Source organism: Mugil cephalus, chromosome 8, assembly GCF_022458985.1.
Source record: "Mugil cephalus isolate CIBA_MC_2020 chromosome 8, CIBA_Mcephalus_1.1, whole genome shotgun sequence".
Classification (NCBI taxonomy): Eukaryota; Metazoa; Chordata; class Actinopteri; order Mugiliformes; family Mugilidae; genus Mugil; species Mugil cephalus.
Genome location: NC_061777.1, coordinates 25,643,198 through 25,669,278, shown reverse-complemented (window position 1 = coordinate 25,669,278; position 26,081 = coordinate 25,643,198). Strand labels below are relative to the sequence as shown.

General features: G+C 39.4%; 2 protein-coding genes across 4 annotated transcripts in view; both read right to left on the bottom strand.

Annotated features, from left to right (window-relative positions):
* Positions 1 to 412: 412 nt before the first annotated feature.
* On the bottom strand, positions 413 to 12,487 carry man1b1b (mannosidase, alpha, class 1B, member 1b). The gene is made up of 14 exons (XM_047591707.1): positions 12,205 to 12,487; positions 11,108 to 11,227; positions 10,437 to 10,545; positions 9,532 to 9,650; positions 8,754 to 8,893; positions 7,755 to 7,870; positions 7,432 to 7,611; positions 5,884 to 6,032; positions 5,223 to 5,411; positions 4,565 to 4,755; positions 4,151 to 4,271; positions 3,744 to 3,938; positions 3,489 to 3,620; positions 413 to 2,972 (listed from the first exon to the last, which is right to left on the bottom strand). Exons 2-14 carry the CDS (start codon positions 11,210 to 11,212, stop codon positions 2,766 to 2,768), a joined length of 1,953 nt encoding a protein of 650 aa, XP_047447663.1. The 5' UTR covers positions 11,213 to 11,227; positions 12,205 to 12,487; the 3' UTR covers positions 413 to 2,765.
* Positions 12,488 to 16,438: 3,951 nt separating this feature from the next.
* The window catches only part of si:dkey-61l1.4 (collagen alpha-1(I) chain), a 56,223-nt gene continuing 46,580 nt past the window's right edge, over positions 16,439 to 26,081 (bottom strand). For 2 of the 3 annotated variants that reach the window (XM_047590943.1, XM_047590944.1), the window contains 23 exons: positions 25,936 to 25,989; positions 24,880 to 24,933; positions 24,535 to 24,588; positions 24,391 to 24,444; positions 23,897 to 24,004; positions 23,694 to 23,747; positions 22,752 to 22,805; positions 22,575 to 22,628; positions 22,250 to 22,303; positions 22,121 to 22,174; positions 21,952 to 22,005; positions 21,807 to 21,860; positions 21,354 to 21,407; positions 21,205 to 21,258; positions 20,286 to 20,339; positions 20,169 to 20,186; positions 20,027 to 20,080; positions 19,821 to 19,883; positions 19,263 to 19,428; positions 18,784 to 18,890; positions 18,021 to 18,101; positions 17,753 to 17,938; positions 16,439 to 17,295 (listed from right to left, as the gene is read on the bottom strand). In XM_047590943.1, coding sequence (XP_047446899.1) covers positions 17,143 to 17,295; positions 17,753 to 17,938; positions 18,021 to 18,101; positions 18,784 to 18,890; positions 19,263 to 19,428; positions 19,821 to 19,883; positions 20,027 to 20,080; positions 20,169 to 20,186; positions 20,286 to 20,339; positions 21,205 to 21,258; positions 21,354 to 21,407; positions 21,807 to 21,860; positions 21,952 to 22,005; positions 22,121 to 22,174; positions 22,250 to 22,303; positions 22,575 to 22,628; positions 22,752 to 22,805; positions 23,694 to 23,747; positions 23,897 to 24,004; positions 24,391 to 24,444; positions 24,535 to 24,588; positions 24,880 to 24,933; positions 25,936 to 25,989 — 1,692 coding nt within the window. In that variant the 3' untranslated portion in view covers positions 16,439 to 17,142. Of the gene's footprint in view, positions 17,296 to 17,752; positions 17,939 to 18,020; positions 18,102 to 18,783; positions 18,891 to 19,262; positions 19,429 to 19,820; positions 19,884 to 20,026; positions 20,081 to 20,168; positions 20,187 to 20,285; positions 20,340 to 21,204; positions 21,259 to 21,353; positions 21,408 to 21,806; positions 21,861 to 21,951; positions 22,006 to 22,120; positions 22,175 to 22,249; positions 22,304 to 22,574; positions 22,629 to 22,751; positions 22,806 to 23,693; positions 23,748 to 23,896; positions 24,005 to 24,390; positions 24,445 to 24,534; positions 24,589 to 24,879; positions 24,934 to 25,935; positions 25,990 to 26,081 lie in introns of those variants that run through there. The other variant, XR_007113216.1, reaches the window with a different exon arrangement.

Here is a 26,081-nt window from a genome sequence, read left to right as displayed (position 1 = left end):
AATTAACTTGAACCAGCTCAGTGTTACGACTGTGATCAGATGGTGCAGATCAGGTGTAGACATGTTCATTGATTGTGACACATCAGATATAATTACTGAACCACTGTTTTCCTTATTGTGCAGAGGGTGAACCAAAAAAAACAGAGGTAGTATGGGGAAGCCTACATGTAGGGTGAAGCTAGTGACTGATTAAAACTCCTGATAACGCTGGTGGTAAATCAGACCAAGTGCATCTGTTCCTCATCCCTCCGGTTTCTCCAGCCTCTCAGGATCCTTTTTGACACGCCCTGTCACCTTCTTTATTTGAGCTCCCCACTGTGCAGCACTCATGGCTGCTCATGCTGTCAGCTGATTCAAAACCAGGTCAGGAAAACTGGTTCTTTAAAAAAAAAAAAAAAAAGACAATGTGATGTTTCTGTTCAATAAATTCTCTTTAATTCAACAAGTTTTACAAAATTAAAGCCACTCCAGCATTTACAATACACAAGGTGACATCAAACAGTCTTTTTGTTCTTGGGAAAGTTAAATAAAAATAAAAATAAAATAACATTCATTAAACACGTCCTCTGTGGACCTGATGGAGAGCTGTAAAGCGTGATACTTTGCTCTTTGCATCAACAGTTTGAGTATTTAAGGACCAATTCAGGAAAACCACAGCTGTTCTCCAAGTGAAAAAGGAATGTTTGCACAGCCCACAGTCTTCCAGGCCCACAGGGGAGAGTGATGGCTCCTGCCTTTGCTAAAGGACATTTAAGGGACATAAAATGATAAAACTTTGTGTCTGTTCACAGGAAATAAAACATAATGAGAAAACACACAGGCGCAAATGTACTTTCATACCACTTGAACACGCACGACAGTATATGACAAGCACTTAGTCCACTTCATAGCAACAATCATCTGACTAAAAACCTAATGTGGTATAAAATGGCTGTTTATGGTTCCACGCTGGCAAACTCCTCAAGCCCTGGAAAGAAGGAGAATTCAACAGCAGGGTCCGCTCTCCAGTACGTCTTTGGCTCAGGAATTATGCAGAAATACATCCAGGGAAGGACCACAGAGCACTTGAAGGCAGGATTAAAATACAATGGTACAGATAAGCTTTGTGTAAACCCTTCTGACTGCTTTGAGGGGCTGCTGGAAAAATATCAATCGTTTTTTCACTGTAAAAATAATCTGCGGTGATCACACTGACCACGTTCTGTAGCAAATTGGCAACAAACAGTATGCACGTGTAGCTTGCATGGACATTAACAGACTGCTGTCTTTTCAATGTTGTCTGAAGCAACATTAAAGTTCTCACCTGAGGAAAACATCCACCGAACATACAAGAGGAGTTTGGGCTAGAAACAAAGTTAAACGTTCCTTAAAATCAACAGCTACGATGGCAGAAACGTGGTTATTTACAGAATGACTGTTGTTTCTTCTCAAGCCGCAGCTGCTAAAACTGAATTAACTGAACCTTGTAATTCCAACTTTAAAAATACACTACAAAGCAATATATTACGCTACATTTATATTTAAAATAACAGTATTCTTTACATCTCATCCAGAACAATGACACTCATTGAAAATAGCAGCTGTTCAGTCCAAACAAAACACAAAACAATTACAGATACTAGAAACCCACGACCGCCCCCAGGAAGGAAACGCTTCACAGTTGGAGAGAATATGCTGCTTGGCAACAACTGTAATGAGAACCAAGGTCACATGATCCGAAGTAGAAGAAGTGCTGCATTTATGTCACGAGGGAAGACACACACGGGAAAGGTTGGAAGGTTTAAAGAGAACACCTTGATTCGTTTCTGCTATCACCTCCAAAAACTTCCAGGTTTACATGAATAACAACAGCATTTTAAACTGAAAATCAAATAAACTCCAAACTTGAACTACCTGAAAGTACATGGAGCTTCTGCAGCAGCACTTGACTGGCCGGTCTGACATGAACCACACTGCAGTGAGAACACGTCCTCTAGTGACAGAGTGGGATCCTTATCAACGTGATAAGAAGGTCACGTTTCCTGTGTGACATGAATGCAGCACGGGACAGCGAACATATGGACTCGATTGTGCACTGCCAGGAGGCTCAGCCATCTGAGCATAGCTTCATCCAGAGCCCTTGATGACTGTGTAACACATAGTGTAAGGAGGAATCGGCTTCTTCACAGCAGGAGTGGTCAGGCCGCAGGTGGGATTGGTTCCAGTCCAGACAGCTGCTGTCTGTCGGGGAATGTTTCGCTACGAAGGCAACCAGCCTGTCAGCCCTGGGGTCAGAGCTCCAGGGCAGATACTCCATTACTGGCTTTGTTCACAAGGAGTTAAATGCTCTTTTACAAACATGTCCACGCTAAAGAATATAGCATAACGTACAGGTATAAAATAAGACTGGAAGGTAAAGGTTTAGGAAATCTTTTCTGACATCAAAAGTCTTACTTACTAGTCATATGACTTTTAACACCTCTGACGAGTGTCCTGACAAACACTCGTCCTCATATCTGGGTTTTTAGAGAACAGAAACGTTCCCTAGTTTCTCCAGCATCAAACACTGTCACCAGACGTTCATGCAACTAAAATGAACAGTCAAATAAATAAAAAAGGCTTGGCCATAAACGGAAGTGAACTCGGTAAATAGTGCACATCGGAGGCTTTTTCCATCTGCGCTCTGAGTTCAGAGCCGCGTTCCGACACTGAAGACAGAGGAATCATGTTGGTGTCAGACCGACCCTGAGAAGTTTCTTGCGGTGCGTTGTTCATGCGTGCGTGCGTCACGCGGTGGAAGGCCAGATGGGCAGGGGGTGAGCCTCAGTGTTGAAGACATATCGGTCCAGGCTGATGAGGTCGGGGTCGTCTGAGAAGAGCAGATACAAATACTTCAGGGTCTCTCCCAGGAAGAAGCTCTCCATTTTGTCTCGGGGGCTCGGGTACTCAGGGTCACGGACGTTGTTTATAGAGGTGTAGCCACCGGAGGAAACCTGAGGGGAAACACGCAGGCATTCACCACAGGTTAGAGGAGAAAATGGATTGTGTGACAAAGATAATTACTATCAAGGTTACAATAAAACACAGAATGTTAAAATAGTTAAAGCCTCTACATCATGACTGACATGTAGAAACACTAGTCAGATAAATGCACCTGAGCACAGTGGGTGTGTATTTACAACAAAACGGCAGCGGCAGAGAAGTGAGCTGCCTTCCCACCTGTACTAGATATTAACAGCAAAATCATTTTAAATGATGAACAATTAACACTGATTAAAAATGTATGTGCTGCTAACAGTTGTAGGACTATCTAATTTGAGTATTTATTATGAGATCCCAATGTGCTACTTAGTTATTTAGTGTTACTAGAGTCACATTGTGATAGGACAGGAGTCTGGTTGTAACAGGCCTGCTACTGAAGATTTTACAGAAGCCCACTCAAGCAATGATCCTAAATTTATGATTGTGCTCCAGACGTATCGGCGTAGACCAGTCTGTGTTTTACTGACCTTGGTATATTTGTTGAAGCTCTGGAGAATCTTCCAACCCCACTCGCGGTACTTGTGATCCTTTGTAAACCTATACAGATAGAAGAGACTCTCTACTGTCTCTGGTCGGAGGAGGTTGTGTCTGTCAGCGAGCTGGAACAAAGATTAAAAAGGAGTTACACTCAGTAAATTGAGTCATGTCTCAGTTAAGATCTGCTTAACCTACCCCCTCCTCCCTAACTTTTAGAAGACTGTTGCAGGACTGTTTCTTCCTACCTTTACATCAATGTCCCGGATGCTTCCTACATGCATGTTGAATTGTACGATCTCTGGACTGAGGCCTGTCTCCATCTGGGCATACATCTGGTAGCAGGTCTCCATCAGCTGCTTGGCCAGGTCCATGTGATCAGCAGGCAAACCGTTGTAAGCGCCGAGGGCCAGAGTGCCAGGCAGGAAACACACCAGATGGTCCTGAAAGGGAATCAATAGACTCATCTACTGAAATAATGATTTGCTTTTATTTGGCCAGGCTTATGCAGACATTTTTATTTTTTTTCTCTCAAGACTACAGTGTTTAGGACCATAACCCCATCCCTCTAGACAGGTAACAGAATTCACAGCTCCCAGCTGTCATTAAAAAATAAGGATCAACAACTTTGACAGAGGTTTTAAGTATTACTGACCATTTTGGGACTGAACTGTCCGTGTGAGACCTCTCCAACAAAGGTGAGGCCATTAGGTGAAGACTTCTGCAACAGGTTCTTCTTTACACCTTCTATGGCCTGAAGATAGTCCTCCAAGAGTCTAAATCACACACACATATATACCATTTCATAAAGGTTAAAAACAAATGGGGAAATAAATCAAGACCACAGCTGGTAGAGTGGGTCACTTTGGATGATGCACGTTGGATCACGTGCTCCTCGACAAAGCTGTGTGACGACACATACGCAGTCACTTCAAAGCCTACAATCACGAGGATCTGTAATACCTGATGCTTTGACATGAAATATAAAGTGCTTATAAAAATTCACCTTCCCATCTTGGATACTTTCCCTTTTCTTTCAACATTACTGTGCATCTTAGATCTGACTCACTGGTTCTCCTTCTTGCCTCCCTGGATCCACTGCTTCAGCAAGTATTCGTAATAGCTATCTGCTCTGGCTCCCAGGGTGTAGATGCCTTGATGGGTGAACTGTCCGTTGTTTGTGTTGATGAACATGGGCACAAGGCCATCAAGCTTGCCATCCAGGTCGTGGACCCGTTTCATAACCTCTGACACTGCAGCCTGAAGGACAGATCAGTCAGATTAGTTAGTTGTTTTACCTTGTTTTTATATTAAACTCAAACAAGGGATGTCCTGATCAGTATGTGTGTTTATCTAGGCATTTTTAAAATGACTGGATCAGTATCAGGCCAAACTATGATCTTGAGTGGTTGTTTATTTTACTTTTTCAATTAACCAAAACCACATCCTGTAGCGTTAAAATGTCTTCTTCCTCTTCTGTTTTAGCCAAGGTACGAGCTTTTTATAGGACTGATCCAGTCACAACTAGAAGAATATGAGGTAGAGAAGAGATGACTTAGGAATCTCCAGAGGAGGGGCAAATTCTTTTGAGTGGCAATAGAATCCCTAAAAACAATTACAGTCTCCACAAAACAAAACCAAATCTTAAAAAGGGACCTGCAGAAGGGAAGTGGTATCTCTCAGTGCAGATTAGAACTGTTCCAGTTTTAGGTTAGGACAGTAGTCACCTGGTACTGTGGCTCCTGGGTGAGGCGGCTCAGCTCCCTGAACTCCAGCTGGATGCTTGTGACTTCGGCTACAGTGCTGTCTGAGGTCCAGCGAGGGGGGTGGGCTGTACCTTTCCCAATGTTCACGTCAGAGTAGGGGATCTTAGATGGTGTGTTGAATGCTGGCATCAGCCTGGAGCCTATGTCTATCTGTGGAGAAACAATGCAGGTGTTTGCAGATTAAAGGAACTGAAAACCACAAGTAAAAGTGTCAACTAGGGATTAGGGATTTAATTAGGATTTCATTTTTAAAGTTTGATGGAAGGTATGCAATTGAACACTCGGGCACTTTGAGAGGCGCTGCTGCTTTTGGCAAAGGTCTGTATTGTTTGTTCTTCTACCAGTGCAGTTAAACACTTGGACATGTGAATGTGTGTAGGGTTAAACTGTGATTGGCTTTGCATATGTATCATTCCTATAGCTGACAGTACAATGAGTTAATCCACAGAAATTACAACTGATTATTTCCATATTTCCAGATGGGATCTGTTTTTTTCTGTTTCTAGTTTGGGTTTGTTTGGACCCAACTGTATTTTCTAGAATCACGAGGTCCTCCATACCACTCAAGGAGGCTCGATCAGTGAAGTTCAGATGTTTCAGGTGGATAACTGCGGCAACTCACAGCTTTGTCAAGGAAGATGGCGTCTCCGGTCAAATGGTAGGTGCTCAGAAGGCCTCCCAGGATGCGGATGGTGCTTTCAAACAGGTTGACATCTACATTTTTGTTGAACGTGAGTTCTGTAGCCACCCACGCCTTTGCTTCTTCAAATTCTGCAGTTCGTTACAACAATTAGAAATTAGACACACAATATTTTCCATCTTTTTCCCCACTCACATCATTTGGACTTTGTTGTGGGGTTCAACCGGTACAGAGAAACAACCTTCATATGCAATTGGACAACAAATCATTTTGTTGAAAGCAAATTCAACTGCATAGTGGTCGGTGCTGAAAATACATAAGAAATTTTGAGTATTAGGTGATTTTGGTACCAGTGATCCACTAATGAAGGCCCTGATTTCTATTAAAAGACATTTTTCTATTGCCATGCTTCATGTCTATTTAAGGCCAGTACATCTGAAAGTCCTTCAGAGACAAAAATGGCAGAAACATGAACACAGGAAACACGCCTGAAGATACAAAGTCTCAAATAGGAAGTGTACAGCTGCCGCCAGATCAGCAGGAAGTGCAGATGCAGTCCTTCAGCATTTGGATCCACTCTTCAAAAATACAGACCAACCAACAACTTGGAAGACAAACCAAGATCTGGGCGTCCAGCAAGAAATGACCACATCCTGATCCACATGTACAGGGAAAACTGCTGAATGACATCACAGGAGCTCTAACAGCAGTGGTCAAACCAAACTGTACATGGTCGACTTTTAGATCATGGCTTAAGGTCCTACAAGGCTGTCAAGAAGCCCCTGATCAATGAGAAACAGAGGTTAGCCCGGCATTATTGGGTCCAAGCGCACAAGGACTGGACAGTCAGGAACTGGAAGAAGATTCTGTGGTCAGATGAGTCCAGTTTCCAGCTTTATCTTCCTCCTGCTAATGTGAGGGTAGGCAGAAGGCCAGGAGAAGCTTTATCTCCAGCATGTCAAGTACCTACTGTCAAACATGGTGGAGGCAGTATCATGGTTTGGGGATGCATGAGTGCTGCTGGTGTTGGTCATCTCACTGCCTGTGACAGCACACTGAACTCAAATATTGTGTCATTCTCTAAACACACATGCTCCCATCTGCACCAAACTGGATGTTTCAACAAGATAATACCCCTTGCCACACATCCAGGTCTAAGAGTAGCCAGTTTTTATTGAGTTTTGAACACATTCTGTGTTATTTGTTGACTTTGATACTGACAATATTGAGAACTGACATATTGAAACTGTCAAGAATTTAGTTTTGTTAGTTTTCCTTGTCAACAATAAACAAAATAAATATAATTTGTATTTGTTCGTCTGTCTAATGCAGTCATACCTTTTAAAACACAAAAAAGATTTTTCTACAAATATTTCATTTGAGATTGTGTATAATTGTGAGTGTACGAAAACTTTTTTCAACCACTGTATGTGTATGTCATCTACTTACATTTTTAGTATAGATATGGGTTTGAAATAAATATTCACTGAGTAAAGAGGCAAAAGTTAAAAGACATAATGGTCTGTGTACCTTCTTTAAGTCCAAGGATCCACATGGTGTCCAGGGCGTCAATGAGTGTCAAACCCAGGCCGAACCACTCGCTGTATGACTTAGAGATGGGCCTGAGCTCATCGTAGCCCCAAGCAAAGTCTTTGTAGCCCTTCCATGCATGTCTGAAAGAAACCCGCACTTCCTCCAACCAGCTGGTGTCTGGAACACACAAAGTGGCCATTTATTAAACATATATGTGTGTATGTGTGTGTGTGTGTGTGTATGTGTGTAAAAAGAAGTAAAGTTTTAATTATTTTTTATGTTCACATCACAGTCACTGTAGTAAATAATACAGCACATACCCGACTCATTGGAGGGTTTGACTTGCTGGTTGGCAGGGTGATCATCCTTGTTCTCCTTATCCCTGGCTTTGTTAGCTTCAACTTCTCTTTGATTCTCAATTGCTACCTCAGCAGTACTGGTGAGAATCAGAGTTCCAGGAAGCACAAGAAACAACCCAAGAACATAAAGTTATCACCCACTGTTGCAGTCAGCTCGGAAGTAAAATAAAGAAATAACTCTTGAAAATAACTGAGCAGTGTAGATGTTTGTTGATGCCTATCCACCACAGCTTATCAGCCCAGGAGCGCAACCACTTATAATCAGAGTTTAAATGTGAACTTTGCATCATATCAAAGCAGGTCTGAGCTTTAAAAAATGTGATTTGATAAGATTCGATATTCTTAAATATACACCATTTCCTGCATCTTCCTGCATCTTCTCAGAAATGATGCTGCAGTGTTCCATGACTTGAGAGAGCATACAATGCAAATCCATTGTTAGACGTGAGACTAGAGGTAAAATATAAAATGGAAAATTGTTTGAAAACTGAAATATCTCTAAATGTACCGATATAGAATCAAATCATATCGGGACCATGTGAATCACAATTCACAGGAAATCAACAGCAACACTGAGCCCGATGTCAAAGAATACATAAGGATAATGTGAGGCCATCTGTCTGAAAGCTAAACCAGAAGTGGATTCTTCACCAGGAGTGCTGGAGTCCCCAGCAGAGCTTTTGATGAACCCAACAAGCAATTAAATCTTTCAACATTTCAGTGAACCAGTGCCAGGCAGTAGTAGATAACTGTCTGAATAAAAATGTCTAAATAAACGATTAAAAATCTAATTAATTTTAATAAATTCTTCCTAGTTTAAGTACATTTAAAGTACATTTAACTGAAGACACTGAATGGGCTTAACTGCCAACAAAATTCAATTATTTCAATAGAATGTACTTTTTCACATGGCTGTAAAAATTGAACTAACTTTTGTTGTGGTCACGCCCCAAGTCTCACCTGATCACTCCTTTTTCCACCTCCTTTCCTTCCTTCTTGCTGCCAGCTGCCTTGTCTTCAATGACTACATCTGAAGCATTTCTTTTCCTCTGAAGATGATTCTGAAGGAGAGGTGGGCCTCTCTTGTTAGATAATTTTCTCTGTGGAATGGGGTGACACAAGAAAGAAACCATATAGGATTTCACATCCTTATAATAGGTACATAACAATATCTATCTAAAGAAGACCTAGTGTATCCATATTACAGCTAAATCTTATATGTAGTATTCTAATCTGCTGATACTACAGCTTCGTTTAAATGATAATGTGTATGATTTAGGGGGATATAGTGGCAGAATTTAAACGTAACTTTAAAAAACTTAAGTCTCAATTAGCAGGTAATCAATTGGACAGAGAAATAGAGGTTATGTTATGATTAGAGCGCATGAACAATCAGCTATCTATATGAGAAATACCAGAACATACATGTGAAGTAATCACTTAATTTCACTCGTCCAGTACTGACATCTTTCAGTTTTCAAAATCTAAGTATGTGTTGCAAGTTTGTAGACTAGATCGCTGTTACTGTATGCTAAATACAGGACCTGATTTTAGCCCAACTCCAACATTAAATGTAGTACCAATCATACAGCCTCCTCACTACTTGACAAATCAAGTTTTAGACTTTTAGAAAATAAACTAACCCATTAGGCAAGTTGCAACTGATCTATGCACGCAAACACAGAAAAAAAGACTCAATTCTGTCAGCTATCATTAAGAGAAACAGGAGATAAGAAACCTGGGAGGGTTGTTCTGGCAGCGGTGGCTGGCCCTGCTGAAGAGCCTCAGGCAACACCGGAGGAATGAAGGGCTGCGGCAAGCTGTTACTGTCTGTCTCTTTCACTCCATCTGTAAGGCCTCAACACACAAAAAGAGACTTACTACTAAAGTATTACACTGACAAAATTTCCTGTATGGTGTAAGCCAACTTGTTATTACTTGCCCCATCATACTTGCAATGTGCCTAGTTGTCTAGTTCTCCAGTCAAGGTAACATCATTTATATGAAAAATCACAGCAGCAAGGAAATGGCAGCAAAACTATCTGTTCAGTCAAAAGCTGCTTTGAATGTGAATTATGAATCATCCAGCCAAGTTCTGAGGGTCTGGATTGTTTGGGATATGCTCATTTGTTTGAATATATGAGTATATTAATTACAGCTATTGCAACCAATTTGAACTGGATAACAACAGATGTAGACTTGTCAAATGTAGCAACACCACCAGTAATGTTATACAGCTTACTAATGAATGTTGTGAGTTCAGCATCAAACCGTTTGTTCTATTACAGTTAAACTTGCCACTTGACTTTCCCAGTAGGAAAAAAAAATATACTGCATTTTTTTCTGAGTGGGTATGGGGTCAAAATGGACACAAGCTAAGACCTTAAACCATCGTTGTGAGTTCCACTCACTGACTACGCGTCCTTCAACAGAAGACAGAATACACTGACCTCCTCTTATGTTGGACAGAGGATAGACTAGACACTACAGTGTAGTGTACACAGTTTGAAATGATGTCATAATTATTCTTTCTCTATGGTGTTCACACCTTGACCTTCAACAACTCCAAGTCACAGGAGATGTTGCCACCCTGCCAGACTCATGAAATATCATTTGGAATTCTTGATATATAACTAGCCTTACCTCTGAGGTGTTCAGTAACCGTAGGAAAAGAAGCTATTCCACAAATGAACACGAGGACAAGAATGAAGAGAATGAGGCTCCGCTGCAGCCTGGATAGTTGCTTCCATTTCTGGAAGGAAGAACAGACTTTTTTAGATACTTTAAAACACACGGTGTCCTTCTTCAACTTGATTGACGGGTCCCATCTGAATTGATTTTGTGGTCTAATCATGCTAAAATGCTTTAAAGAGAATAAACATAGTTGGTTCTGCCTCTGTCTGATGAACAGCACATCATGCAGAAGACTTCCAGTAAAGGCAGCAGCTTCTCTGACTTTTAAAAGTTGTGAGTTATTCTGTTTATTATTTATTCAAGCATCACCAATTACTGTCCAAATCCAGCAAATTTTCCCAGCAGGGTGTATACTTATTCCTAAAATATTAAGTGTCATAACAGGAGAGTAAGCAAATTCATATAAAATGTAACCACATGCTCAAGAGTCAAACTGAGGTACTGACTAAGGTCGTGTTCAGACCTTGCATTAACATCCATCCTGGGGAATCTGATTACAAGTGGCCAACTAGAAATACAAGTGTGAACACACCTAGGATGCTGGGGAAATATCTGATCTCAGACATTCCTACTGCAAAATAGCTTCTGTTCAGTAATGTGTTAAATCAAAACACCCTTACCCTCCAGCAGGACCGTCTTCTCCACTGCTTACTGTTGTTGTAACTTCCACTTCCGTGTCCAGTGAAGCTGATAGAAACATAGTCCTGTCGGGATGACGGGTGCATGTCTGTAATGAAGCCCTGGAGGAAGAGACGCGTTTAGTAGTGCTGACAGGAGAGCTGACCTACAAGCTAGGCGACGTTAGCATGTGAGCCTGAGTGGTTGTGTGTAGTTAATACGCGAATACTAACACTAAATGGAAAGAAGGAGGCACCGTTTGCAGACAAAAATCACATTTGAAGTGCCGACATAATGTGCGTTTATTTAGCGATTGCGGAGCAACATTAGGACGAGCAGACGTCCCAGATTTTTGGGGCAGTCTCCTTTTTGGATGACCTGTCCCCCGTCTAAAGCTGTCCCCGATTTTAGGGTTTTATGAATGAGACAAAAAATGTTGCTCGCCGACTACAACAACTATCATTACGGTAGCCGGATAGGAAGCGCTGGTGAGCATTTTGCGCGCAGACTACAACTATTACGATAGCCGGTCGCATAGCAGTTTAAATATGTTGAAATAGATGAAACCGCAATTGTCCTTGTTTTCCGTTTCATCTTGTTAACATTTAATGTTTCTCTTTCATTTTGGAGCTGGAAATGTCCCCGAATTTCATTTCAGAAATCTGGTCACCTTAAGCAATATGACTGTAAGAGTAAATGTAAAGGGCTAGGGCTAGCATCACATCTGCAAGAATTTATTATTCAACAGGCTACTTTCTTAACTTCTTATATTGATTTTTCAACTGATGTAACCTCTACCTGGGGTATTTCAAGCCAAATAATTCACAATAGCTATATAATGGCGTTTAATATTTCACATAAGTTAAAGTTTGCTATAGCGGCTACATCAAGTAAGAGTCACGGCTTGACGTAACCGTTTTGGGAGATACACAGTCACACTACAGACCGAGGCTTGGCTCGAGGCCTGAAAGTCCTGCTAAATATTTAAATGACTTTTTTTTTAAGTAAAGCAGGCACAGTATTTATATATTGGTGTTTCGCCGTAAATTCCGTTTTGCCAAGATAGCAAAATATATAAGCAATAACATGCGCAACTTACCTTTAAAAATACTGGGTGTGCAACCAGTTAAATTTGACACCAACACCGAAGACACGGCAGCCAGCAGTTAGCTCAACGGTAATGAAGTAGCTTCGGGGGTCTCCTCATGTTTAAAACCCTTCCCCGATACTATTGTCAAAGGTAGCACATCCAATAATACTTAGTCTTATAGAATACTTTTAAATGGACATTAAAAACACAGACGATCAAAAAACAGCTAAACATCGGTCACTTGTAGCTATGGATGTGCTCATCTCTGATAACAACAAACGAGATGCGCCAATGCTGCTTTCACTGACCTGCTGAAAATATCGTAAATACTGAATCTACTGTTGAGACAATTGGTAACATTCTTACAAATCGCATTCATTGTGTTAATATAATAAATAACGACATGAATATTTTAATCGCTGCTAATTGTCGTAATTATATTATTATTATTTTTTGTCCTGCTTGAATATTTGGTTATATTTGTGCGTTGATTTTCATGGTTTTGGTTTACTTTACTTACAGTCAATTCCGCATACAGATACTATGAACCTCGGTCAGTCGTAAAATATCCACGTCCTTTACTGACTTCTATAATGCCAAATGTATCATACTTCCTGCATGAGTTTCTGAGGTCTTGCCTGACATTCCTTAAAAAACCTCTTGCATACAATTTGGTACTTTTTATCGTCCCCCTGGTGGATCCATCCATGCGCTGCAGTCACCAGCAGGCTTTTGGTAGCCATTTCCAAAATGACTGCTTTCATGGATTGACTTTCCAGTTTGTGGACATTTACCTTTATCAACCCATAAATAAAAAATATATATATTATGTTATGAAAATTGTGTTGATAAGTTGTGTAGCATATATAATACAGCAGATGTATGCAGCGGGTAAAATAAGTATTGAACACATCACAGTTTTTCGTAGTAAACATATTTCTAAAGGTGCTATTGACATGAAATGTATTGAACATTTGAACACGCTTACTGATATGTATTTAATACTTTGTACAAAAGCCTAAGTAATGAGCCCAAGTAATTCAAGACGCCTCCTGTATGGAGAAATTAGTCGCATACATTGCTCAGGTGTGATTTTGTCCCATTCATCCACACAAACAGTCTTTAACTCTTGATGGTTCCATTGGCTTCTTCTAAAAACCATAGATTTTCAATTGGATTCAAGTCAGCTTTAGTTTTTTCCTCTGAAGCCAGGTGAGAGTTTCCTTGGCTCTGTGTTTGGGATCATTGTCTTGCTGAAATGTCCACCCTCATTTCATCTTCATCATTCTGGTAGATGGCAGCAGATTTTTCTCAAGAATGTCTCGGTACATTTTTCCATTCATCCTCCCTTCAATTATATGAAGTTTGCCAGTACCATATGCAGAAAAACAGCTCCACACCATGATGTTCCCACCTCCAAACTTCTCTGTCGGTATGGTGTTTTTGGGGTGATGTGCAGTGCATTTTGTCCTCCAAACATGGTGTGTGTTATGGCATCCAAAGAGTTAAATTTTGCAACTTTGTTCATCTGACTAGACTATGTTTTCCCAGTATTTTACACACTTGTCCAAATGTTGTGCAGCAAACTTTAGGGCAAGTGCAGGATGGCTTTCTGATCACTGATAGATTTCAGCTGGCGTCTTGTCTTTCCATGCCTTTTTCCACCTCCCTTTCTGCGTGTGTTCAATACTTTTTTCCTCTGTTATGTTACATTATTACACATAACTTAATTTCTGAACTTACTTGTTTTGGTTTCTTTCTATGTATGGATTACTTGGTTGTTACCAACACCTGGTGAAAACTTCATGTCAATAGCACCTTTAGAAATATGTTAAACTATGAAGAATTGTGATGTGTTCAATACCGATTTTACCTGATGTATGGTAATTTACTTGAATTATTACTGTATCGTACCATACTTGCAAGATGTCTTCCACAATGACCAGTTTGTGATCTAAATTATTCTATTATTCAAAGTTCCTATAGCCCTTCTATTTTAATAGATTTTTCTGACTATTATTTCATATGTCAGGCTTCACATGGTTAAGTACTACTACAGAGGAAAAAATATTCCGAAGCAAATATATGTACTGTCACAAATATGTGGTTTTAACTGCAATGATGGGGCTAAATAGTGAGAAGTGCCATCACAAGTGCTTTTAACAGTTATCAAAATATTTGTCAATTTTCTGTCAAAGCTAGCAGAGAAGACGTTATATATGACCAAATCTTTGTTTCTGCACGTTGCACTTTTTTCAAATACTTAATTCAATTTGCATTCTGTAGAATAAACGTCTTATTGCAACATGTTAGGGGGTCAACACACACAAAAAAAAAAACCTCACAAAGAGGTGTAACACTGGCCTCCCTGCCACACAAGGTCACTCCACTCAATAAAAATCAACAAAGTAGTTCCCAGGGAGGGCTGCTGATGGTCATACGCACTGAAGTAATAAAATATTCAGCTGCAAGAATATAACTGCATCAGTCTCATATAATGTTGACACCCTGTGGTGTTTAACTATTTAGAAAAATGCAGACAAAACAAAACAAACAAACATAAAAAATACACAAAAAATCCATACAAATATATTTTATGTATGATGGAGTGCCATACAGTATCAATTGTACCATATAGTAACATACAGTTTTAGCGTGGGTGTAGAACTTCTAATCCTGCAGAGTCCAGAATCCAGCACTAAAAAGAAGACCCCATTGTTGGCACTTTTAGCTGCCAAAAACGCAGATATAACAGGTATAACAGAGTGAAAAGGGAATGAATATTCCAATACTAACTGGCATTTTTTACTTCAGCCATTCCCTTTGGCAATGATATGGTCTTGGTGGTATTTTCAGTGAATTACCAAAGCCTTAATTTAGCTGTAGCATCAGTTAAATTCTACACAACACTGATAATATTAAAATTAACATTTTGAAACAATACAGAAACTCATCAGCTTGTACAGAGGATGGAGATGCTTGGAGATAACTGTCATACTTATATACGTAGGCTACACATAATGACCAATAAACAAGTTTAAAAAAATATCTAAATCAGCCATATAATGCATTTGGAATGATTAGCTTTAACACATACATTGCATATTTATTAAATAATGTGTCCATACACAACATCAAGTATTGTTGGCTGGACTGCAGGATCAAGAAAAGGAAAGGAACCAAACGTCTATGCTCATGTAAGCAATTGGTGAATGTGGTGTTCAGACAAATAAAACTGTCAGATAATGACATAATCACAAAATTGAAATCAACAAAGGAGTCCTATGAAAAGTCCATTGGATGTCACAATAGTTCTGAAAAATTAAAAGGCCTTAAAAAGAACACAGACAGATTAAGGTCAGAAAGTACTGTGGGATTAGCTCCTATTGGTTTTCATCTTCCCACAAGATTCCTTTCTGTGAGGTAAATCATTGTAGAAAGAATCTAAAAACATGACAATGTGCAAGGATTTATCAACATTTTGAAGAGACTGAAACAGACAAAGGATCTGAGGGTTGTGTTCTTCAAACATGGATTAATATAGATAGAAACAAAATAGCGAGAATTACTTTAGCTAGTAAATACAGTATTCTTAAAAGAATTGAGTTTAACTCTCCATGTATTTCAACCAATGCAATTGGACAGTCCTACGAACCATCAGAGCTATTTTCTGGTAAACATATTCTAGACCATGGTGCCCAGATGATATATATGATCAAAGCTGTACAAACAGCGAAATTTAAGATCTAACTAAAGTCTTTTTGATGCAAAGACCTCAGACAGAAGACTTGCTAGCTGAGTCAATACATGTGGCACTTATACATAAAGTCAAACTCTGGCAAACTCTTAAACTTGCATGGTTTGACCACCTTGACATAGGGTGTTTCTATCCACTGATTTTTACACACATTTGCACATAAAACCATTTCATTTTTAAATAACCATAGGTTAGGTGATGGAAACATGAATTAATTTTAATTTTCCTGAAATTGTGTTCAAATGTTATTTTTTATTCTTTTGTACTGTATTCAGATGTGAATACAGCTGATGTTTGAAAAGGGAAAAGTGAACCATCAAAAAACAACGAGTCATTCGTTTTCTTGCATTACCAACTGATATATTAAGAGAGCTGAGTACAACAATTGCTTTGCTACCTGCTATCAGCTTTGTTGTCACATTGCTGCCATTGGTCAAAGCAACTTTATGTCCCATCAAGCACAATTACAAAGGAGATGTCAGTGAAACTGTTATAAAACTTTCCCAGAGCTCTAGAAAAGTGAACTTTATTTACATGACTTAAAAGTCTACATCAAGTGGGGTCACACTCATGTGCAAGGGACTCAAATGGGTGTCATCAACAAGTCCAATATCTAGTTCTTAAAATACGTCCATGAAAACGAGTTGTCCCTACATCACCAAGCTCCTGGTACCACGTCAGTTCTTACTTTAACACAGTGACAAACACAAAATGTACCTGAATCAATATTAAAAGGATAAATTAATATTGACAGTTAACATAAATAAGCAGATTTTAAAAACGTATTCACACAAGCAAAATGTACAAAATATATTTTGTCAAGAACATCAGATTCAAAATATCCCTGGTGTCAAAAGTAGACGAGTTGTCAGTCACTCTGTACAAAGAAAACCTTCAGAAATAGAGGGTAACGCTTCCTCCTAGAGAATATCTCACTCACTTTGTGTCTTTTGTCCTAACTTAGTTTAGTTGTTGACCCAGGATACACTTGGTCAGCAGGTTGAGTAGGACATCCAAAATAAATTGGCTGGTCAATGTGAAGCAGTTGGACAACTATGAATAAGAAATCAAAGCCAATTTAAAAATAATGCCATGCTCTAAAAACCATTAAAAAAAGTGCTAGAACATGGTTTGTCTCTCCAGGTTTTAAAAGTGGAGAATGTAGTCATGCTAAGGAATGGGGGCTTTCACTAGCTGAAGCATGCTGGCCCTATTGTGAAGCCGAACTCTTGGGTTACTTCTTCATTTCCAAACACGGCCAGGTCCCTCAGAGGCAGCAGCTGGAGATCCTCACTTTCAAAATGAAAAATAGACTCACGATCCAGGTCCAGGTCCTCTGAGGGCTGCAGAGGAGAAAACTGTTTATTGTAAAATACACAAGGAAGTATATTTTTTTCTTTGTGTATATGCTGAGATAAACACTAAACACACAAAATCTACAATGAGACACTCAGGCAGTTTAACTCTTGTTGAGTTACGTGCTCATATTCTGAGGATTGAGTATTTGACTCATAAGTTTAGAAAGCTCTCACACTTTCCCCTCATCCATTCTTGGTGTGTGATGGTTATTTTTTGTCATAATACCCTTTGGAGGAACCGTGTCCTGTGAGTGAGACAAGATGTTTCACTCCAGAAAGTTGTGACTTGACAACATGGCACGCTAACAAAGACTATTGTTCAATGGTGGGGTCTTCCCAGATATTTCCCAGATCTTTGTCCAGTTGCCCTTGTGTAAGCTTTGTTATTTGGATTTACTATGACCTGGATGACTGAGAACATTGACAGACACATTTCACTCACCACACAGTCCCGCAGCTCCCCCAGATAACTCTGTCTCCGAGTGTCAGCCAGGAACTTGACTTCCCTCTTGTGGTGGCTCTGTCTATATCCTGGCTGGCAGGAGTAAGTGATGGTCTGAGTGGAGATTCTGCTGTTGAGCCGCAGAAACCTCATCTGCACCACATCTGTTCCACCTGGATACTCAAACTGAAGGGAGGATGAGGGGTTGAGATATAATTCAGAGAAATAAATCAGAGAAATTCATCAACTATTTTGATGAGATATTCACCTGGAAGCCATCTTTCTCTGTGCTCAACCACTGAAACGACAAATTGGCGCCAGAATCCTTCAACCACGATTTTACTGGAACCTGTAAGTGGTCATTAATGTAGATCAAATTATGCAAAGATCAAATTTAATGACAGTCTGACATCCCATTCATTAGCTTTAACATTATCTTTCTGGTTCATAGCTGAGCAGAGGAGAAAAATCTTTGTTTATTCAAAGCTTATCCTATTTACTGGAGTAGTGAAGAGTAATTCCATTGCATTAGAATCTTTGGTGATGACGGTAATGACAGTTTCAGGTCTTAGCCAAGTCCTTTCTGTGTTGCTTGACCTTCGAGGTGTCTACTGTCAAGAATGTGAGAAGCAAATGTCTTCATTTTTTCTTGCATCTTGTTGTCACATCATCTGAACTATATACACAAATGGCTAATAAATAGCCCAAACACCAGCCCCATGAGCACTTCCCAGGAGTTCTGAACTTCAGTTGCAAATGAAGTATGAATGACCTGAACTTTGTTCTTGCCACCTTTTAGAAAATGAGCAAATTGCTCTGTTCTTGCTGAGTATGTAACAGTCTTTAGTGTCTTGCTCAATGACACATGGTCCATGTACCAGGGATCAAACCTCTGATCCTGTGGTTAGTGAGCAACTCGCTCTACTTACTCATCCACAGCTGCCGACTGTGTTGTATTTAAAATTAGTATCGCCTTTAAATACTATGAATCACACTTCAACAAGTGTTTGTTAGAAGTGTGGTGCTGATACCTGAGGCTGGAGTGGAGACAGACAGGTCTTCGGGTCTGTTGTAAAGTCACAATATACTTGAAAGGCATCAGCTGGGCTGCCCTGGTTAGGATCAATGTAATACATCCCTGACAGTGAAAGTATTTTAAAATCAGTTTCAAAATTTACAACATAGAACTACAACAGTTTATTGCTACCACACTGAGAAGATGTCACTGTTTGCTAAAGGTCAAAAGGCTTTTCAGCTACGCCAAGGAAGGTTTTTATATTTCCTTATTGATTAAATTTTATATATACACTTTTCCATTTATAACAACAGATCACTATGTCTTACTGTGTCAGATATGTTGTTTTTTGACCATACCAATGTATCTTGTGAAAACTAGGATGGCTGCAGCGTGCCTACGTGATAAACATGAAGGTTATTCTATCCTACAAGTCACAGTATAATCCGGTTTTCCTTCAAATACATAAATGAATGGTTGCTTTGTCCATCTCACCATTAGTGGAGTTGGGATGAGCAAGCCACAGCTCCAGACATGTTGTCGCTGGGTGGACTTTGCTGCCGTCTGGTGGATTTATGAACCAACGTAAATCATTCTGAAGGGAGCCCAAAAGAGTCTGGACCAGGACGTAATTGGGTTTGTCTGACATGTACATGAGCTCCTGGGAAAATGAAGAGGTACCATCAATACGGATGGATGAAATTATATAATATAGAAAAAATAAAAAGTAGTTTTGTCGCAGATGTGGCAAGGAAACACAGAGAAATAAGGAAACAGGAACAGAAACCAAAAGATTTTTCAATGATACTGAATGATACCCAAAAACTGTTACATAATGTGCAATATTTAATAGCTTGAGCCTGCTAATCATTTTATTCATTACTCCATACACTGCCACAAATGTTGATGGGATTAATTGCACATATTTTGGATAACTAGTCTTAACTTCTATAAATGTGTGTAGCATTCACAGGAAATAGCACCAGAGGTGAGGAAGTCATGCTTGTGCACATACATAACACATGATGCCTAGAAGCCAAAAGACATACTTACCTTCAGTTGAGTCATTGTGAGGTTTAATGAGGCTCCTGAAGGTCCAGGTGGGCCAGGAGGACCCTGAAAAACAAGAATATGACAAAATGAATAACATGTTCCTGATATATGGTGTCCAACTAAATATATTTTGCGAGTAAACTGCATAATGTCCTTGTCCATTGCACTGCATTGTACAGTCTTTACACATGCAGACATATACTCACAGGTAAGCCTTTCTTTCCCATATGGCCAGGTGGTCCTGTAAAGCCCTGGAGTCCCTGTGATCATAAAAAGCTACAAGTTATAAAAAAAATATCAAAATATTTTTTATTAGATTTTTTTCAGAAAACTGAAAAATTTGCCCACCTTATGTCCAAACAAACCCTAAAGAATAAGATAAGTATATGTTAGGAGTCAAAATGTTAGGAGTTAATTATCTCCATCATCAGATTAGTTATTACATCATGACTGAAGGTGACTTACAGGCAACCCAGGCAGGCCGGGAGCTCCTCGACTACCTGGTGGACCAATATCCCCCTGTGGAAAGAGTCAAGATTACTGTAAGATTATTAGTGAAGAGTAGTGAAGAATTTGTTTTTAAACCAGAAAATGGCAAAATGTGAAAACCAACTGTGTGGACTCGTTCATAATGGCATCATTTTGGAACGCTGAGAGCCCACCTCAGTCTGTGCACATAACGATGAGTTTGTCTCTGCTATCATGTGGTTTTCCTCGTTTCCCGTTTTATTTTGAAATATTTCAAATTTGGTTTAGACTAGAAAATGAAAAGAGATTTTAATTTATATGGCAAAACCAAAAAAAATGCGTGTATGTTTTGTCCTTATTTGAAAAAAGAAAACAGAAAGAAAAGGAGTAAAAACATCTGATTGATATAAAATAAACCCACGCAGACACAGGGAGAACACACAAACTCCACCCAGAAAGGCCGGAGCTGGATTCAAACCCAGACCTTCTAGCTAGGAGGCATCAGTACTAACCACTAAGACACTGTGACACCCTATTTTGTGTTTTATTGTTTTGTTTTTATATTATTTCATATCCCTGTTTCTAGAACAGGTGTTAATCATTTTGGAAATGTTGGTTTGAAAAGTGCTGTATAGATCAATATGGTGATTATGATTATGTTCTCTAACATTAGCTATGTGCTTGTCATTGTTATATTACAAAACTATGTTATAAATAGTCATCTTCATCCTAAAAACATCATTTAGTACACAGTAACTGAAGAGCTAGAATAAAAGCAGCACAGAAAACCATTCATTCAGGATTAAGCTCCTTCTAAATTATATAATGCCTGACTCTGGATTACATTACAGCATTCCTCTGTGAGGAGAACTGAGGTGAACTATGCTTGATGATATGACACAAAGTGTTTCTTCACCTGCTCTCCTTTTTCACCAGCTCTTCCAGGCTTGCCAATAGATCCTTGCATACCCTGAAACAGCAATATGATATGTATACATGCATGAAGTAGTATGTCTCAAATTTAGGAAAGCGCATGCAAAGTACTATAGTGATATTTAAGCTCACCTTTAACCCTTGTTTACCAGCAGGACCAGGTGGTCCTGTGACTCCAGGCTCCCCCTGTTTAATTGGAAATACAGAATGCAGTCTCTTAAAAAACATGGGTAGACAACCCACACACACACAGGTGGAAAAGTGACATCAGCCAGTTTGTTTCTTATTGATTTGCTTTCAGTCTTGATATGGATATGCAGTCGTAAGCTGATGATGCAGTGTTTTAAGTTTGAGTCCAAAACTAAACCAAAGGCAGTTGGAGTTTTCCTGTTTCACCATTCTGCAGCTGGTGGATGGCATAGGGTTGTATTAAGACCATGTGTTGATGGCAGCTCAGTCATTTGAGGACTTTGATGATCACATACTTTTTCCTGGTACTACATTACTTATATGAAATGTGCTTTGCTGCTCTCAAGTACTGCCCCAGATAATCTCAAAAAACATGAATACAGTGCCAAAGCCTACCTTAAGGCCAGGTCCTCCCACTTCACCTTTTTGCCCACGTAGGCCTGCATCACCCTAATGGGAATGAATAAAATAGTGAGGTGACGACAAAAATGGGATGAGACACAATAGCTATAGAAAATCTAAACCGGTTAAATCAACTCACATATGTACCGTGTCTCCCCAGAGGACCAAATGGACCAACATCTCCCACCTTCCCCTGCATGGCCAGAGAAGAACTAAGACTTAATTCAGTGTAATCCACTGACATCCCTAAAGTCTTTATGAAGCTGATAACAACAGTAAAAAAAAAATAAAAAATCAGGATCACTCACCTTTTCTCCTTGCATTCCTCTTATGCCTCTGCTTCCAGCTTTCCCTCTTATCCCCTTTATAAAAGAAGAAGAAAATAGTTTCAAATATGAATAGGAGTTTACACTCACATCAGATGACAGGCTTCTTACCCTCTTTCCAGTGTGTCCAATCTTTCCTGGACGTCCACGTTTGCCATGTTTGCCCTGTAATTCAGAGAAGTCAGGTTTATCAGTTGAGCAGGTTTGTCTAATTAAGGAGATTTAGCCGTTTTGACTTACACTTGATTTACACTTGATTTCATTTTTTTATATACACTTAGAAATTATACTTTGCAAAGTTCTTTAATATTGTAAACTGTGCCCTGGTTTCTCTACTGTGAAAAGATTTGGTGAAAAGAGGGCGTTGTTTATTTTAGATGCTCAGCTTGTTGATATCGCTGTCGGCAGTACATACAATGCAGAGGATGGAGCTAACCTTTTCACCTTTTTGTCCTTTCCTTCCCTCCAGCCCACGACTACCCTTTGATCCCTGCAAAAAAAAAAAAAAAATGGATGAATATCATGAATCTTATAGAAAGAAGAAAGAAGAATATGATGTATTGCTTTAAAGGCATATGATGTAAATCTCTGTAATCCACAAGGCTGATTTGACCTGAGATCCTGGAGGGCCAACAAGACCTGGAAGTCCCATCTCACCCTCATCGCCCTGGAGAACAGGAACAAAACAGAACATTTTAGGGCTGCTAAACAATGAGATTAAATACTTTGTCTGGTAATATTAGTGTCTTGATAGTAGTGACCACATTTATCAGGGGTTGCTTTTATTCCACTCAGTTAAGTGTTGTATATTCACTGAGGAAGGACTCACTTTGGCCAAATCCAACAAAGTGCAAAATACAGTGTATAGTCTGTAGGAAACCACCATGAAGACACAGAGGTAATTTTCAGAGTAATATGCAAAGGTAAAGGACTAACTAAAGCAGGTTTTAAAGAGAGGTGTTTTTCTTCCTGTAGCCTGTTATAATCTGATCCTGAGTAAATACAGAATTTTCCTTATTTCCTCTATGAACTGAGCTACCACAGTTTTTATATCTGTTCAGAGTCCTGTTTGTTCATAATAAGGGCCACTATTGGGAACCTCCAGGCATTGAAGTGCCATATTAACCCTCAAATGTGTCCTGGATGTGTTCACATTTGTATTTTACGCTGGTCACTTAAGATCGGGTTGCCCCGGATGGATGTTTGAGAGCTTTGTCATCAGCCTTGTTAAAAGAACACTGTTAGAATAGAATCAAGCTGCTGTTTCAGCCCACGAACTCTTCAACCCAGCCAAGACCTGAAGGTCTTCTGACCAGCTTACTGAATGTCATATGGTCAAAACGCAGACTTCTGTAACTGTTGACAGGTGTTATGTCTACACATAGACAGAACAAACAGTTAAAAGCAATAAAGGCATTTGCTGAGAATGTGTTTAAATTTTAATGTTACATACTTTGTTGCTTTGTACGGAAGCCAATAGCTATTTTTTCTATTTTCTCCAGTTCAAACACAGCCAAATGAAATGCCAATGGTTGCCAGGGTAGCCTGCGCTTACCTGAGATCCTGCTAATCCTGGAGGACCTTTATTTCCTGGCAAACCATCAGGACCCTACAAACAAAAACACAGACCTACATTTGTAAAGTTCATGATGAGCATGTACCATTTTTATCCATCCAGCAATCATTCAAAAAACCTGCATGCACAGAGCACAGAAGGAAGACCTTCACAGATCAAGCAGTCAGACAAGTTATCCTCACCACCTCTCCTGGTTCCCCCTTTGTTCCAGTCTCCCCTCTCAACCCCTCAGGACCAGAAAACCCCTTTGGACCAGCATTTCCTGGTTTTCCTGTAAGCCCTGCATTCCCCTTCAGCACACACACACACAAAAAAAAAAAAAAAATGTAACAATATAGATGACATGAAATTGTATTGTATTGTGCAATAACACACTTCTTTTTTTTGTTTTACCTTCCTTGTTTGTACACTGTAAAATGAAAAAAGGGCATTCTATTCTATTCTATTCTATTCTATTCTATTCTATTCTATTATATATTTTCTTGGTTTGGCTCAGTGTAGAATTTATCTTCACAGACCAAATATTATTCAAGTTGAAATTGCAGGGTCAGATTATTGGAAATAATTCCAGAAATAAAACTGGTTGGGTAAATGTAAAAATAAATAAATAAATGCACCTAGTGTTGAAAAGACAGCAAAAATTCTGCCTTACAACTTGTACACTTTACCCACTTACCACTGGTCCACTCTTTCCCATGTCACCTTTTGTGCCCAAGCTTCCTGCTATTCCCTGCAAGGAGACAGAGGATATTATGAAGTAAATTAAAAAGCTAGCACTGGTAATAGATGTTTCCTATTGCAGCTGTGTGGTGGTCTATACCTTTGGACCTTGTTTTCCTGACGTCCCAGTCAAACCAGGAGGACCTTTGTCTCCCTAAGTCAAAGATAAAAGATAAATAAATAATAAAGTACTCAAAAACTAATAATCAGAATGTATTCAAATTAACGGAGAGGTTAAGATTTCTGTCTGCTTTCAAATTAATATTTTGCCGAGGAAAGAGTGGCTACAAGGCCAATATGCAGAAAAGGAGTGAATTCACAGAATGTCACGTGAATATTATATTAAGGTATATCTTTAAAGATCCAAACATGTTATGCATTAAGCAGGTAGTTTTTTTTGGGAGCAGGAATTAACAGAATGTGTGAGAACTGTGAGATTGCTCACCTTCAGCCCTGGTACCCCATCAGTTCCTGGAACCCCAAAAATACCTGGAAACCCCTAAAGAAGAAAGAGTCACCAGTTAATAAGAGGTGCTGCAACAGTCGTTCCCCCAGATCGGACAACTCTACAGTGGCTGCAACAAAAACAACTGGACTTGTACAGTTTCTTGAAAATGCTTTGACTCCCATCCAAGTATATCTTGATCCCGTTTATCTTATCCCCAATAAATGGTACTCCGACAACCTATTACTGGCCAGAGACTCCAGTCTAATAACAGTTTCTTCCAACTAGAAATAAGCATCTGGTCATTAACAGACATCAGTCATGTCAGTTTCTGATGAACAATATCTACAGATGTTCTTATTTAAACCCCATCAGTTGTTCAAGACTGAATGTCTTCAAGAAGTCCTTGAGTCAGCTTTGTTTTTGGATGCACCATGGCCTGGATGACTAAAAACTCTCACAGACATATTGACACCACCATGTTTCCCTGTGGGGATGGTAGTAGCCAGATAATGAGCAGCACATGCTGATACCGAGCCCAATGGAGATTTACCCTAAGAATTTTTTTTGACTCATGAGGAAATAAAATCTTTATATTTATACCGTCATAGTTTTTGGATTGCCATTGCCAAATTTCAACTGACATGTGCCTCTTAGATAAAGTAGTGTCTGTCTACTCCAGATGTTTATGTGATGGATGGGTGCTTGGTCTCCTCACTGAACTACTTGCACATTTGCTTTACTTTTGTATGATCTGTCTCATACCATGTTATCACAGATGCAAATAGAGAGAACCTTGGATTTTGTGGCTGTTTTTTTGTCCTGAAATACAAAGTGAACTTTGGGATCTTTCTAAACTACAATATGGTCAGTTGATTCAGTTTGCTTCTAGTGGACTCCACTCAAGTTGTCATCACACTGATGATTAAACAAAAGCAAATACACCTGTCCATAATCTGGAAAACTGTTTTAATGAAGTGTAGATTAGAAGGGAGAATGCCTGTTTTACTCTTATGAACCTTAATGTAATGTAAAAAAAAAAAAAAGGTAACTTACTTGCAGTCCTAATAAGCCAGATGGTCCAGCTTTTCCAATGATACCCTCTGGACCCTGAAAATAAACATGCAGGGTGATGATAAAGACACATACACTACAAAAGATATTGACATTAATAGTCTTCTTGGGTTATCCAGTGCCAAGTG

Coding starts and splice junctions, on each gene's coding strand:
- man1b1b (XM_047591707.1), bottom strand. CDS start 11,212: ATGCACCCGTCATCCCGACAGGACTATGTTTCTATCAGCTTCACTGGA. Junction 9,651..10,436: donor GGTTACTGAACACCTCAGAG/GTAAGGCTAGTT, acceptor TTGTGTGTTGAG/GCCTTACAGATGGAGTGAAA. Junction 6,033..7,431: donor GATCCTTGGACTTAAAGAAG/GTACACAGACCA, acceptor AACGAACTGCAG/AATTTGAAGAAGCAAAGGCG.